The 14792-nt window shown below is 41.2% G+C and overlaps 2 protein-coding genes and 1 long non-coding RNA gene across 6 annotated transcripts in view; 2 read left to right on the top strand and 1 right to left on the bottom strand.

Annotated features, from left to right (window-relative positions):
• CTNNA2 (catenin alpha 2) overlaps positions 1–14792 on the bottom strand; it is a 462234-nt gene that overhangs the window by 148594 nt on the left and 298848 nt on the right. The gene's annotated exons all lie outside the window — the stretch shown is intronic.
• On the top strand, positions 5334–14312 carry LOC121676790. Its single transcript, XR_006020596.1, has 2 exons — positions 5334–5977; positions 13988–14312. It is a non-coding gene; the product is annotated as an uncharacterized LOC121676790 (long non-coding RNA).
• On the top strand, positions 5975–8190 carry LRRTM1 (leucine rich repeat transmembrane neuronal 1). Its single transcript, XM_042053730.1, has one exon. The coding sequence runs from the start codon at positions 6292–6294 to the stop codon at positions 7855–7857; it is 1566 nt and encodes a 521-aa protein (XP_041909664.1). The 5' UTR covers positions 5975–6291; the 3' UTR covers positions 7858–8190.

A 14792-nucleotide genomic window follows, 5' to 3' on the forward strand; every position in this document is an offset into this window, starting at 1 on the left:
GTTGGACAGGGCTTGAAGCAACCTGGGCTAGTGGAAGGTGTCCCTGCCCATGGCAGGGGGTGGAATGAGATATCTTAAAGGTCCCTTCCAACTCAAATCATCCCCAAATTTTATGATTCTGTTTTTCTTTGGAGTCAATTCAAATGGTGTCCTGTGGGATAGGACTCAATAAAAGTCTTTCTTCAATTTCAAAATACCAGCACCAACTTCATAACTAACCTGTACTTCTAGAAATAATGTATCCACAAAGGCCAGCATGAAGGTTTTTTGTCTTTTCTTGTTGTGCTTTAAAACACATTTGGAAACGAGCACAAGAAATGGATTAAGAACAACTTGTTGTCTAATGCTGAGAACAGATTTTCTGCTCTGGGAAAATTTTCCAAGAGCAGTTCATCCACTTGTAAAAAGACTTCTCAGAAGACTGCCAGGAACAACTTTTAACTCGTTCATCCTTGCTTTTAATAATTGATTACATAAATTCCTCCCAATTCTCCCCTATGTCCCACACCGTGGCAATCTAAGAAGTGTTCACTGCCCCTCAAGTTTTGCCATTGGTAAAAAGAATGAAGTGTTTTTCTTCACAGTCCTAAACAATTCTGCTATTGTGTCACTTCATTCAACCTCTTGGTAAGTCTAAGTAAATACACCACCAACCAACCAACCAGCCAACAGACCAGCCCCAGGTACAATGTTGTCAACATCTGGGAGTAGCTACATCCACAGAAGAACAGAACCTTTCAGTTGAAACAAGCCCCAAAGCACAAATAAAAGACTGTTTAGCACCAGTTTATAAAAAAAAATAATCCTCACAGATGAACTATCAACAGTAGCAGAGGGCACAGCAGATATATCCAAGTGTGTGGATAAGCTGTGGCCCTCTTTGCTCTTAAGCAAATGGAAATTAATTGCAGTTCATTTGCTGGCACCTCCAGAAATGCTTGGGAAGGTCTTGAGATAAACCTTTGTGGAGTGTCTCACTTAGCACTTCTGAAGGTGGAACTAACTGATTTCCAGTCAAACAGGACCAACTAAAACCTTCGCACTTTCTAATAATTGCACTCCACACGTGCTTCCTCCACAACTTCCTAAGACACCTTTAGAGACATAAATTAGCAAGGGTTAATCAAAACCCAAGGTTTAAATTTTCACTTTTCCTGTAAACCAGTTCCACCAACCTGGTAACTTGACAGTAACACTCCAGTTTTTGCCTAGCCAGGATGTTCCATGATCTTCATGTGTTGATTAGTCACAAAAGGATAATTTTACTTGTCTTTTTCCCATTATCCCTGGACATTCAGAACCAGTAACAGTGAAGAGTTTTGGTATCATGTCCAGAAATCCATAGGTATTTTCACAGTTACTTAAGAGAGTCAGTCATGTTTTAGCTTATTCAAGTAGTCTACCAGTAATGAATGGAGGAGAGAGTTACTTCATCTTAATAACATCATTTTTAGGACGACATATCCTGATATGTCGTCCTAAAAATTGACATTTCTGCACTGCACTGTCAATTCTGCACATGGGTCTCTTCTGTGAGCGACCTTCTAGAGCTCTGCATGACCACCCACGAGTGAATGTGGACAATGAGGATGGAATGACTGCAATGAGACAGAAAAATGTTTATCACCTTGTCAAAAACAATAAGGTCATTTACATAAGAATTTCTATGACTTAAAGGTAGCGAAAAATCCAATGAGTCTGTCAGGTACTGTGAAAATTTAATGACATCTGGAGCCACCAGGAATATTCTGGTCAAAATCTTGTATAATGATACTCATTTTTATATCTACTGAAACAGACATTATAGAACTGGACTTCTTATCAGCTGAAATCCTAAATTCTATATAGAAGGGGCAGCCAATAAATATTCAGAATGACCAAGACAGAAATACAAGAGAAATAACAGATTTAGTTTGCTTTAAAAGTCACATCTTTTCCCCCTCTTTTCTGGTTTTAAATGTTTCTTTTATACAAAATGCCATGGTTCAGCACACTTGAAAATTAAAGACTACCAAAGATCAAGGTTTGAGTCCTTCCATTCATGAAAGGAAATTAAAATCATCACTAAGAGCACCAAGTTTTATTATTCTGATAAAAACCACTCAGAAAATGCCAAAAGGAAGAACTATACTCAGCATTTAATACATTGTTTTGCCTTTTCGTATTTTGTTGGTGGATTTATTAAAAGATGTGCACATGAAGAGTTAGACATCAGTGGCCACATTCTGATCTCATGCACTCTGTCCCAACCCCATCTGTCCTGGACTGCAAATTAAGGTAAGGGAATTATCCAGGCACAAACAGTAAAGGAATATCCAAGGGATTAGAAAGAAGGAAATTATTCTGAGGCCAGTTAATATATAGGACATTTAATGGTTGGACTGGATGATCTTAGAGGTCTTTTCCAATCTTGATGATTCTATGATTAATATGAACACAATATTAAAAATGTGTAGACCAAATACACTGAAAGGTGCTTTTCTTTTTCAGCCTGAACGATTCTGACCATAATTGCCACTGAATTACGCTTGTCATGACTACAAGCAGCAGCTTCCCAGCTAAACTTTCTAAAACTTTATTCATGTTGTTCTTCTGTAACCTACTTTACATTGATTTAATCAAGCTCCTTTAAACACATACAAACTTAGTTTGCCATTCTTAAAATGTTTTATAATAGCACATTTAATAAAGCTAATTTAAATCTGCTAATTTATAGAGACTTGCCAGAGGCTTTGAAACTTCAGAAAATGTGTAAACTTAACAGTTTGGCTGTGATAACAGCTCAGACAGTGGAAATTAAGCCCTTTGCATTACAATCATCTTCAAAGTGGATTCCTGGTTTTATTGCAAAAAGGGTACATTGCAAAAATACAGTAGGACACCAATTCACAAAAGATGTTCCAGATGCCCCAGTTCTTGAATTTGGTCACTACTGTGTCTCAACATCACAGCCTCAAACATGCACTGAGGTCTCTCATCTTAAGAACTACCTGGATTCTTTTCTACAACCAGGTTTTGGACAAGAGCAGAGTTTCTCATTCAATAGCCCTCCATCAGAGCTTTGAGAGAGTGCACTTAGGGCCATTAATTCTGGATCCCTAACTCTGGTTGTCAGTCTTCCAGCTGCTGCTATATAGGTTTGCTACCGTCTGCTGTAATTCCTGCCTTTGAAAACTAAATGATAATGGATTATATGCCAGTGTGGGAATAGGCACATTGGTTGGGATCCAAGCTGTATCCCAGGTGATAACAAGGAGAAGCAGTGAAAAAAAATATTCAGGTCTTCAGTGATGTATCAGGGAGCTTCATCTAGAGGAATTCTTTATACATAGCATTTAAATGGTAACTAAGTGATCATTATCATCATCTGATTTGCAGAAAATGGCAGCTTTCCTTGAAGATGTAATTGAAATTTTCAGGGCTACTGTTGCAGACCTCTCCTGAAATTTTCACATGGGAGAAAGCATTAATACTTCCCCCATGAAGACTTGTAGGGTTGCAGATTTTTAAGAGACACAACCTCAGTACTTTGAAGCTTTTTTCAGTATCTGTTAAACTCAAGTCATCCTTTAGGCTTTTTTTCCCTGCTAATTGCACCAAAATATTCATTGAGGCAATCTGGAATATATTCTTGGATGGGGTTTTTTAGTCTCTCCTGCTTCAATGCTCATTCGTCGCTTCTGTCACTGCTTTCCTTCCTGCTTTTGTGTACTGAGAAACAGAATTAAGGTGTACTGCAACCAGTGGACACTTGCATAAACAGCCTGCTTTGAATAAAAGAGCATGATCTGGGGAAAGGAAAACTACCTTCAGCTCTTGTGCCCAAATGCTAAAACATAGATGAGGTTCGTATACTATTAAAGCATCACATTTTTGCATTGAGACCACTGAAATGCTGTGAAGAGCAGAAAAATATAAATAAACTGAACAAGGAGCATAAAAGTACATTGATCCCAAGGTTCTGAAACTGCAATTTAAGTGGTTTATATTTGTAATTTATTTAAGACCGTTCCTGGCAAATACATTAGTAATGAATCTCCTTCACACGTTTTTATTTTTATGCACGAGAGCTTTAAGTTTGCCAGGACTTCTGCAAAGCAACTTTTACTGCATCAAATTACTGCATTCCTTGATCTCTCCCAGCACACAGTCACAGCAGCCACACTCAAACACAATGATCAGCTCTGCAACAGACACCTCCAAAACAAGATATTTCTTTTAAATTAACACAGCTGTGAAAAAGAAAGCAAACACAGTAGTTTTTCCCTGTCCCTCCAGCATTTTGCATCCGATGTCCACTTTAATTCAGTACAATCTTCTGTAATCCTTGTAATTCCGTGTGGAACTTCTTCATTGGGAATTGATGCAGAATTGGGAGCTGTCAGCTCCGATCCCTTTCACCAGCACACAGGCTTGAGACTCTATTTCATAATAGGAAAAGATGGCCAGCGTTTTCCTGACAGAAGTACCATACATTTTTCAGTCAGTAAAAATTACAGAGCTCATTGACGATGCGCTTCCCATAGAGAACGAGGACTGCAAATTACCCAGCAAAGATTTTTTTTTTTTTTTTTGGGTACACGGAACAAAAACCAGCACAATCTGCAAAACTTATTAACTAATGGGGTTTGAAACCCTCTCTTTGCATGCTGCCAACATGGTAACAGCAACCTATGCATTGATCTTATTCAAAAAGCACAGTAATCTTTATGCTGCTAGAATAGGAGTTTTGTGTGCCGTAGCATACACTGCAAAGAAAAATGAGAGGGAAAAAAAAAAAAAAAAAAAAAAGAAATCCTTTAGGAAAGGCATGTGCTGAACACACAAAATATGCAGGATGGAAAAAGACCAAATGTAATTAAAGCTTATATGAAACGAGACATTCCTATTTGCAGAGCTTTGGCTGCATTTCTGTCAAAAGAAAGCACAGAATCTCAAATCATGCTCTATTTAGACAATGTCAGAAGAAAAAAAAAACACATTTACCCCCTCACACCCCTCAATCCCCCACCCCAAGACTCCAAAAGGCAAATCTCATCATCGGAATTAGAGAGAAAAAGCAATCCAAAGAGATTGGTTTACATATTCCTTCCCAAACCAAGTCATCGAGTCTCTCCCTCTCCCGGCTAATAGCTTATAAATTCAGACTTTAAACAAAAGCATCCGAAAAAAAAAAGAAAGAATCCTAATTCTCAAGCTTCCTACTTAGCACTGCCTCGCTTTTGATGATTTGTGCGGCTGTGTGTGCGTGCCTGTTTGAGAAATGGCGAGATAGGCTTAAAGTATTTTTCATTTCATCAAAGAGCATATATTACTTTCCTGGTTCGCTCCGATGTTGGTTTTATGCCCACCCCTTTTCAATCTGCCCATGTCTGAGATGCACAGTGCAGGCGTACAATCATGAGCAGCTTACGACACTCAGTGAACACTGGGTGCCTCTGCATGCTCTAGCAACATACTGCTCAGCTGAAGGGAAGGGATTCTTGCTGTCTCTCTCTGCTCTAAGCATCACCTAACAAGCAAAGCGAACAAAGAATGGGAAATAAAGCGACCCTTAGCCGGTCAGTGAATGAATGGTAACCTCTCTCTGGAGTAAAGGTTGTGCCGGTCAATGGTCGTTGCAAATGATGGACATTAAACAGATTGACAAATCCTGTGGAGTCGTTAGTAAAGAGTCTGGAGTTTTTTTCACGCCACAGTGTTAACTGCAGAGGAAAGGACAGAGGGAGAAGGAGAAGATCAAGCTCATGTACATAGTTCTGAAACTTGCAGGTCCTAGGAGGCAGCTCAAAAGCTAGCTGGACAAGCCTTTCGCTCGTTGAGCAGAAGCGAAGTGAGACATTGTGAGCTTGCCAGCCTTGCACAACATTGAAAGGGACTGAATTTGTAGCACAGAGGGGTCTTTTTTAGCTCTGCATATAATTAGTCCAAACACAAAGGAAGCAACTGAATGGAGGTTGTCACTCTCTGGAAAAGGGTGGGTAAGACACTTTTTAATTAAATTCTTTCATGAAGAAAGATTTTTTTTTTTCCTTTGCTGCAGCATTTAACATGAACAAAATCACTATCATTTTACCTTTGAATGTCTGTGAACTTTAATGCTGCACAGCTCCTGCATGCTGTAAAGTGAAATATTTGCCTCTGTGTTTGTTCTGTTTGCTGTTTTGCTTTGGTTTTCGGGCTTTGTTTCGTTGGTTTGCCTTTTTTTTTCCCTCCCTTAAATAAAATATGATGTAGAATTTGAAAAGATTCAATGGACATTCTCAAGCATATTTGGAAATATTCTTGCTAATGGATTTCCTTCTTATTGGTCTCTGTTTAAACTGGCTGCTGAGGAAGCCCCCAGGGTTGATATTGTGTACGCTGGGTATCTTTTCTAAAATGCTTCCAGCTGTGAATAGTGGGTGTCCACAGCTCTGTCGGTGTGAGGGCAGGCTTTTGTACTGTGAATCACTGAATCTCACAGAGATGCCTCGCAACCTGTCGGGCATGATGGGCTTGTCTCTGCGGTACAACAGCCTTTCAGAGCTGCATGATGGACAGTTCACAGGGTTAATGCAGCTCACGTGGCTCTATCTGGATCACAATCACATTTGCTCAGTGGAGGGGAATGCCTTTCAAAAATTGCGGCGAGTTAAAGAGCTCACCCTGAGTTCCAACAAAATAACTCAACTGCCCAACACCACTTTCCGCCCCATGCCAAACTTGCGCAGTGTGGATTTATCGTACAACAACCTACAGTCTTTGGAGCCTGACCTGTTCCACGGGCTGAGAAAACTGACAACTTTGCACATGCGGTCGAACGCCATCAAGTTCGTGCCAGTGAGAATTTTTCAGGACTGTCGCAGCCTGAAGTTTCTAGACATAGGATACAATCAGTTAAAGAGCCTGGCTCGAAACTCTTTTGCAGGCTTGTTCAAACTCACTGAGCTGCACCTCGAGCACAATGACTTGGTGAAAGTGAATTTAGCCCATTTTCCCAGGCTCATCTCCCTGCACTCCCTCTGCTTGCGAAGGAATAAAGTTACCATCGTAGTAAACACTTTGGACTGGATATGGCAACTCGAAAAGATGGATCTCTCCGGCAACGAAATCGAATACATCGAACCTCACGTTTTTGAAAGTGTACCTCATCTCAAATCCCTGCAGCTGGACTCCAACCGGCTGACCTACATTGACTCCCGAGTCCTCGACTCCTGGAAGTCCCTCACGAGCATCAGCCTTTCCGCCAACGCCTGGGATTGCAGCCGGAACGTCTGCGCCCTGGCCTCCTGGCTGAGCAACTTCCAGGGTCGCTACGACAGCAACCTGCTCTGTGCCACCCCCGAGTACGCCCAGGGCGAGGATGTTTTGGACGCCGTGTACGCCTTTCACTTGTGCGAGGACAACGCCGACCCCACGAGCGTCAACACCTTCTCCCCGGTGACCAACAACAGCGAGCAGACGCTCGGCTATGGCTCGGCCACCGCCACCTACGACGTGCCCGACGGTGACGAGGATCGGACCACGTACGCCGTCACCATCACCATACCCGGCGAGAACTCCGAGAACGCCGTGCAGATTCACAAGGTGGTGACGGGCACCATGGCACTGATTTTTTCCTTCCTCATCGTGGTTTTGGTGTTGTACGTCTCCTGGAAGTGCTTCCCAGCCGGCTTAAGGCAACTAAGACAGTGCTTTGTCACACAGCGCAGGAAGCAGAAGCAAAAACAGACCATGCACCAAATGGCTGCCATGTCAGCCCAGGAGTATTACGTTGATTACAAACCCAACCACATTGAGGGAGCCCTGGTGATCATTAATGAGTACGGATCTTGTTCCTGTCACCAGCAGCCAGCGAGGGAATGCGAGGTGTGATTTTCCTTTGGGATTTAAACAGTGTGCAACCAAATAACAGCGTGCAGGCAGACAGTGGCACGGGGTGGGGGGGGTTGCTGGGCTTTGCTGGTGATTTCTGACATGCACCTCTGCCCAAATTGTTTAAGAGAGGCTGTCCGAGAGACTTGATATTTTAGCTTTATCGTGTCTTAAAATCCTTCAGGACAGCCAATCTTAAGGTTTCATATGCTAATACTCCCTTTGAAGATCTGTCAATATTCAGGAATCTGAGAGTGTAAAAAAGGTACCAATTATTGATCTTTTGTAAACTAAGAAAACTGTTTAAAATAAAAAAAAATAGCATTTACAGTTTTTACAGACTGGTGTATATTACATGAATGGTTCCCTGTATACAAAATGCAACAGTTTAACCTCTCTCTTCATGCTGAGTGTTGAAATGAAAAGTCGAGGAGCAAAGAAGCCATGTAAAATAGAAAGCTTAAAATTACCCAGGTGGCTTCCCATTGTAATTAGCACACGTTCACGTACATCATGTTGCTGAAGATGTGAAGCATGACACTGGAATTCTATTTTTGTTAATGTGCTACCTGTAACTGGACATCAGTACAACAAGGACCCAGTGCACCTCAGAAAGGCTGAAGTTTTGACCGTGCCCCTAGGACAGGATTTCTGAGGATTTTTAAGTACAGCTCACTTGTTAGTTGCTGTAAGATCCATAAAATCTGCGCTACAACCCCTAAAAGTATTTTGTATCAAAACTGATCCTAGTGCAAAGACTCACTAAAAAGGCAACCAACAAAACCCAAACAAGTGAAACACTGCCAAAATGTGCTCATCAGAATTTTCTTTAATATAAAAAAGACCAAAAAAAGTGCTAAATTTAAGGGCTTTTACTTGCATTTCCCACTTTTATGCTTGTTTTGAGCTATGCCAAGAGCAAAGATCCCTTTGTTTTGTGTCCTGTGGTGCCACGCTGAACGGAGAAGAGCAAAAGCAATTATTTGGGTCTCAGTGGTGAAGCTCAAGCAAAACCACTGTCAGGGTAAGACAGAGAGTTTTCAGAGCACCCTTCTGGGTCCTGTAGCAAAGTGCTGGCAAAGCCCAGCTCCTGTCCCTCCCTTTCACCACCAGCCTTCACTAACAAAACAACCCCAAAACCTCTGCAGAGGCTGGAGGCAGATGAAGCCTCCTTAGTAAGGACTGAAAAATGGCATTGATGGATATAAGCAGTGATTTCATGATGTAGAATCACACAGCTGTTTAATCTGACTGCCCTTAAATAAAGGCTTCCTTTCCTTGTATTTTGGATTTTTCATTCCAGAATGTGAACAAGCAACCGATTGATCTTTTCACCAGCTCCTCTCACACTAATTGACGATGAGGGAGTTTTATAATATCAGGCAGAGCATCTTGAAATTTTCTTCCTACAGCATTACATGCGAATAAAATGTTATGGATAATGAAGTGGGTGACATTTCTATGTTTTGTACATGTTTCTCTATCCTCAGGTTACCACCAAGAGATGAGCAATTCCAAAATTTTACATGTATTTTAATGTAACATAGGTTTTTTTTTTTCCTTTTTCATAGCATTAAAGTGCTACCTACTCTTACAAGGGTACAGCAGGCTTATAAAGCAGAAAACAGGCACAGAAGAAATCATTTGTTTTCTTGCTTAGCAGGTTTTAGCCATTAATTTTAAATGTAAAGAGTGACTTTTATATTTTTTTCCTGACTCACTATTTTTAAGGAGTCAGAACTTATTTTCCTGTATTCCTCTATTTCTCTCATTCTGTGTATTATTAAACATGGAAATAGCCTCTTCATCAAAATTTTTATGCAGTGAGACTATAATGTCATGTGTGAAAGCAATGAGATTATATACTGGAAGACGACAGTTTCACAAAAAATTTACTGAAAATCAACTGCTTTTTTTCCTGAAGCCACTGCAAATTCATCCACAGCTTTCAAACAAGCAAGCACTGTTAAACCCAGGCTTTTCTTTCTTTAAAGAAATGCACATATTTCTCTCTCTGTGCCTCAAGCCCACAAGGGCCTGGTCCCTCCTGAAACTCCCAAGTGACCTGAGGGGTTGAGTGTCCATGTACAAACTTAGCAGAAGGGCAGAGGGAAGGTACAGAGCCCCTCATCTCTTTGGGTTCCTGATCATGTTCGAAGCAAAAGTACTTTATGCCATGCTAACTGAGGGCCCAGCTATATTTATTTTCCCCATTAAACCCTTCTCTGAAATCAATGGGGAATTTAACTGTGAAAAATTGGCTCTCTAACTTTGGACTGGGCTATGAGTTTCTCAAACCCCCAGGCAGCACTGCAGCCAGCCGGACTGGTTACAGCCACTTGTCAGGAAGCTTCCAAAATCAACCAAGGCTGTTAAAATACTGTCTGCATATGGTAAAATGAAATATGAACTGGCTTTATTTCTATAATGACCCCCTGCTGCTATCAGGAAACGTGTTGGTGCAGTTGTGGTTTTGCCCCTGTGAACCTGAGACAAGCCTGATTCCAACAATCAATCATCCCGCGGTTGTATTTCCATGTATTTTTAGCATATTTGTGGGTTGTATTTGAAACACACGAGTGATTGCACTCCTCTGGAGTTATCCCTGCTGTTTATTGGTGTTAGCAACCTCCAGCTACGTTTGCAAAGATGTGAGCAATTCTGCCTCTGGAATTTATTCACTTCTGTGCTCCATGCATCTCGCACTGGCAGCCCAAGTAAACTGAACCGAGCATTTTTCTTTTAAGATGCAGTGATTTCTTGAGTGAGAGCTGATTTGGGGTTTGCCTGTTGCCACTTCTCCTGCAGAGAGGTGATGGCCACCAATGACTTGCCACCCTGAGCAGGATGATGGATGTGTCCTCCATGGAGAGCACAACATTTATTAAAGGATATATTTCAAAATTCTCATGCAGAAATCTTTCCTAAGGGTAATAATCCCTTCTAGAGACAACCTCCCGGTAATCCCCAGAGGATTTCTGGAGATCTTGACACCCTCTGAATATTTATTGGAGAAAAGAGGGTATCACTGCTGTTCCATGGCATGAAAGTACTCCACAGGGTGCCCAGATCCAGTCTGAAAGTTTACATGAAATATATGTGGCTAATAAAGAAATAAAAGAGACTGTATTTCATTTCAATCCAGCTATTGCAAATCCAGTTATTCATCCTGCTCCAGGCTATTTGATTGGTGTATATGAGAGTTATTATATTTGTACTGCATTTAGAGCAACTGCAGGGACAAATTTTCCCTAATTCTTTCTTCCAAATTTCATGTTCAACAACTGCCCAGAGATAAGTTAGTCCCTCTCTTTTGATGCCCTTATTCTGGCTTATTAAATGGCTCCAAAATCAAAAGGAACAAAGAAAGAAAAAAAGATGCTTTTGGGGTTAGCTGTGAACAGTGTTTTCTCCATGAAATGCTTGGGGATTATCAAAGGAAGAAAAATATTTTAAATATTCCCTTTTTGATGTTTCACTTAATAGGACTAACTTCCCTTTTATAATTAGGTAATTAACATTATTTTCTTTCTACTTAACTGTCTTTTTGCACACAAGGCAGGGTGAAAGGCAAGCAAAAGCACTACCTTTCCTGAAGCTGGTTAACAGTACCAGTGTTACAGATCTCTAATATGCATTCTCTTGCTGCTAACATCAATACCCACTCACAGCACACCCAGTGCTGAAGGAACTGTTGCTGTGTATGCTTTGAATGTATATAAGGGATGATTTATTTTCCTTTCTGCCTTTTTTTTTCCTTCTTTCTGTACTAGTTAAAAAAAAAATTATATGAAACCACAGAATCAATGCAAATGTACCATGTTCTGTTTCTGGCCTGAAAATATAAAATACAAAGAAATTCTGTGTTAAAGCTGCCAATTCCCTCCTTTGCCATGTCTGGGTGCTGTAGGGGGTGAGGCCAAGGGATGACCTGTTCCTTGTGGTCACAGCAAGGCTGCTCTGTACCAGGCTGATCCAGCCCCCTGCATACCTGTACCACAGAAAGCCCATGAACCTAAGGATATTTTTGTATGCTTTAATAGATTCTGTATGTTTTTATGGATAAGGCATTGAGGGGTAGTTGAAACGAGTATATTTGACCATTTTCTTCAGTTCTGATAAAAAAAACCAAACAACCCTCATTTGCTTCTGCAATGGACTACATTTGTTCCTTGTGTGTGTCTCATTCTGCATTAACAGCAAAAGGATTCTCTGAGGCTCCCTCCCCTTCCTCCCCCCTCCAGCTTCTACAGTGGTATTCAGAATGGCAAAAAGGGAGTGTTTAATGAGGAAGCTTATTTCTAGTGCTATAATAATAATAGCAGTGATAATAATGAAATTAAGAGGAGACAAAAGATAAGAGGAAAGACTGGAGTAACAGCAACCAAATCAGGGTGTTACCAGATTCCTTTGCCTTTTCCTTTTGCAAAGATGGTTAACCTAAAGAAGTAGCACAGATGAAAAACCAAGACTGAGGGTGGGTGGAGAAAGCAGTCTTAAAAACTGTGCAAGCAGGGATGAAACAGCTTCTGCAAAGGAGGGTACAACACTAAATAGCTCCATTCAGCAGGAGAGAGAAAAGGCAGGGGTGAAGGGACGGGATGAAAAGGAAGATGAGAAGGCAAGGGGGCCACTGTGCACCCATGGGAAATGAGATTTTTCCGTGCCTTCCCCTCCCACATTCAGGCTGTGGCAAGGACAACAGCAGAGATTTAAGAAAGATGCCCAGCATCTCTCTCTCCCCCCCTGCCTTTTCCAACACTGCCACGGAGGGAGGCGCAGTCGGACACGCTTCCCCAAACACACGTGCCCGCTGCCCCGTCATTTCCTCTGCCACCTCCCTGCTCCCTGCGAGTACAATGTCCCCCTCATCCATCACTCTGCCTGCTCAACTCCAGCACTCTGCCTCTGCCACCAATTTTTTTGGCTGGATTTTTTAGCTATCCTAGTCACAGTTCACCACAGACTTGCTAGAAAATCGGACTTTTCCACCCAAATTATCTCAAGAAACCCTCATCTAGAAGGATGGGTGATCTTGAGCTACTGCGGATTCTCCTGCTAATTATATCTACACTCAGTCAGCTTTCCCATTCACAGCTATAATCACAAACAGATCTGAGATATTTTTGCTGTGTTCAATTTACCATTATGCACCAAGGTTATACTTTTCCTTGACCTGCTCAACCCAGTCTAATATTAACAAATTGAGCATTTATGCAGGTTCCTTTCTAAGCATGAAGTTGATTAGGAATTTAGGAAATGCTGGTGATTTAAAGATTAACCTTTCATATAATTACTGACATAAACCAGAGCTATTAAGGTCTTAGAAACAACTATTCAGAGCTTATTCTACATTAAAAAACGAATCACATTTAGAGCCATGCGAAAGACTTTCCATACCAGCCAATTTTTTTTTTTTTTTTTTTTTTTTTTTTTAACAGCAGAAGAACAACCTGGTGAAAGGAAAGGAGTAAGCACAGCCTACCTCTAAAGTTATGTGGAGGAAAGCAAAGCTATAAAAATAATACAGAAACCAAGCAACAGTGTTCTGCTGGCAAGACACAGCTTGTAATTGGGTGGGTGGCTGTGAAGAGCCGAGATGAATGCTGCAGAGCACTGTAATTTTATTGCACTGTGTCTGCTCTAAAGTGAACATATTTGCAATGAATCTGGATTTCCGTGAGAACAGGGCAATTGTTTGTTTTGGTGGTTTGTTTTTTTTGGTTTTTTTTTTTTTTTGTTATAAAGATCACGTCACTTGTTGGCATTCAGGCACAATTCCTGAGGCTTTAAAGCAATTACTGTTCTTACTCGCCTTTGCTGGGGTGATAGCTGGGGGAGACAGTCAAAGGGAAGAGGCTGTGCTGAAAGGAGTTTGAGCTGCAAGTCCCAGATTTGCATCACAAGAGAAGAAAGTCAGTTGAAAATAAGCTTTTCACCTTTTCCTCCATCTCTCCTCTTCCTAAAAATCCAAATATGCACATCACTTATAAAAATCAGAGATAGGTGGCAGTGGCTACAGGATTAGTATTATGTGCATCTGTGCTTGGCAAACAGCACCTACTATTCTGCTAAGACACTTTTATTTTAAATCATTTCCCTGCTCTCATGTTCTTCACATCCTCACCAGACACAGTAACTACTGCCAGAAAGGTGTCTTTCAACACGGGTGCTATGGGAACATGACCAAGTACCTTCAATTTCTGAGCTAACAAAGACTAAATCCAAGATATGAATGGCAATAGGTAAGTAGAAAAATCTACTTCATCAGTGAATTATCACTTTCAGCACAGCAGATTCCTCTGACTGGTATGATTAGACACTAAGCCCATTTGTTCATTTATTACCAACTTCAATCTGGCCCTTTTTGCTGATGTGCCTTTCTCCTAAGAGTGAAACAAAGCACCACACTGGAGAGAGGGTTGAAAATTGTATGTTGGGTAAAATCTGAGATTTAAAACTATGCATGGACACATCAAATTGATTTAGGGGCTGATCCTATGAAAAAGTGCAGCTTATGTATAGCAGATCTCCCTGCAGTAGCACACCTCTGTACCCTAGTGGTTACAGTCAGGTATGAGCAAACATCCTCCTCCTGAGAGCTGGGGGCCTCAAACTGAAAACATTTCTGAATACCTTTCAAAATATATGCTTCCCCTCTAATTTTTATCCCTTCTTACCCATTCTCACATTTTTCATTCCCAGAGCCTCACAGGCAGGGTGAATCAAAAACAAGAGGGGGAGGAGGAAGAGGAAAACCCTGAAAATCCCAAACTAAGCTGCAAGAACAGTCCACAGCTATTGAATTCCTGAGGTTTTGAGTCTTTTTACAACTGTCAGCCCTTTGAAACACGTCTGCTATCAACCCTCTTTACAGGATGAGAGGTAAAGTGAGCTCCCAGGAGTAAACCTGGATCTCTCTCTGTGGTCCAGTG

The sequence above is a fragment of the Corvus kubaryi genome, unplaced genomic scaffold (assembly GCF_017639235.1).
Source record: "Corvus kubaryi isolate FWS band 111438036 unplaced genomic scaffold, C.kubaryi_AGA036_p1.0 split1-131, whole genome shotgun sequence".
Classification (NCBI taxonomy): domain Eukaryota; kingdom Metazoa; phylum Chordata; class Aves; order Passeriformes; family Corvidae; genus Corvus; species Corvus kubaryi.

What these genes read in the sequence shown, in the direction of transcription:
- LRRTM1 (XM_042053730.1), top strand. Translation starts at nt 6,292, where the DNA reads ATGGATTTCCTTCTTATTGGTCTCTGTTTAAACTGGCTGCTGAGGAAG.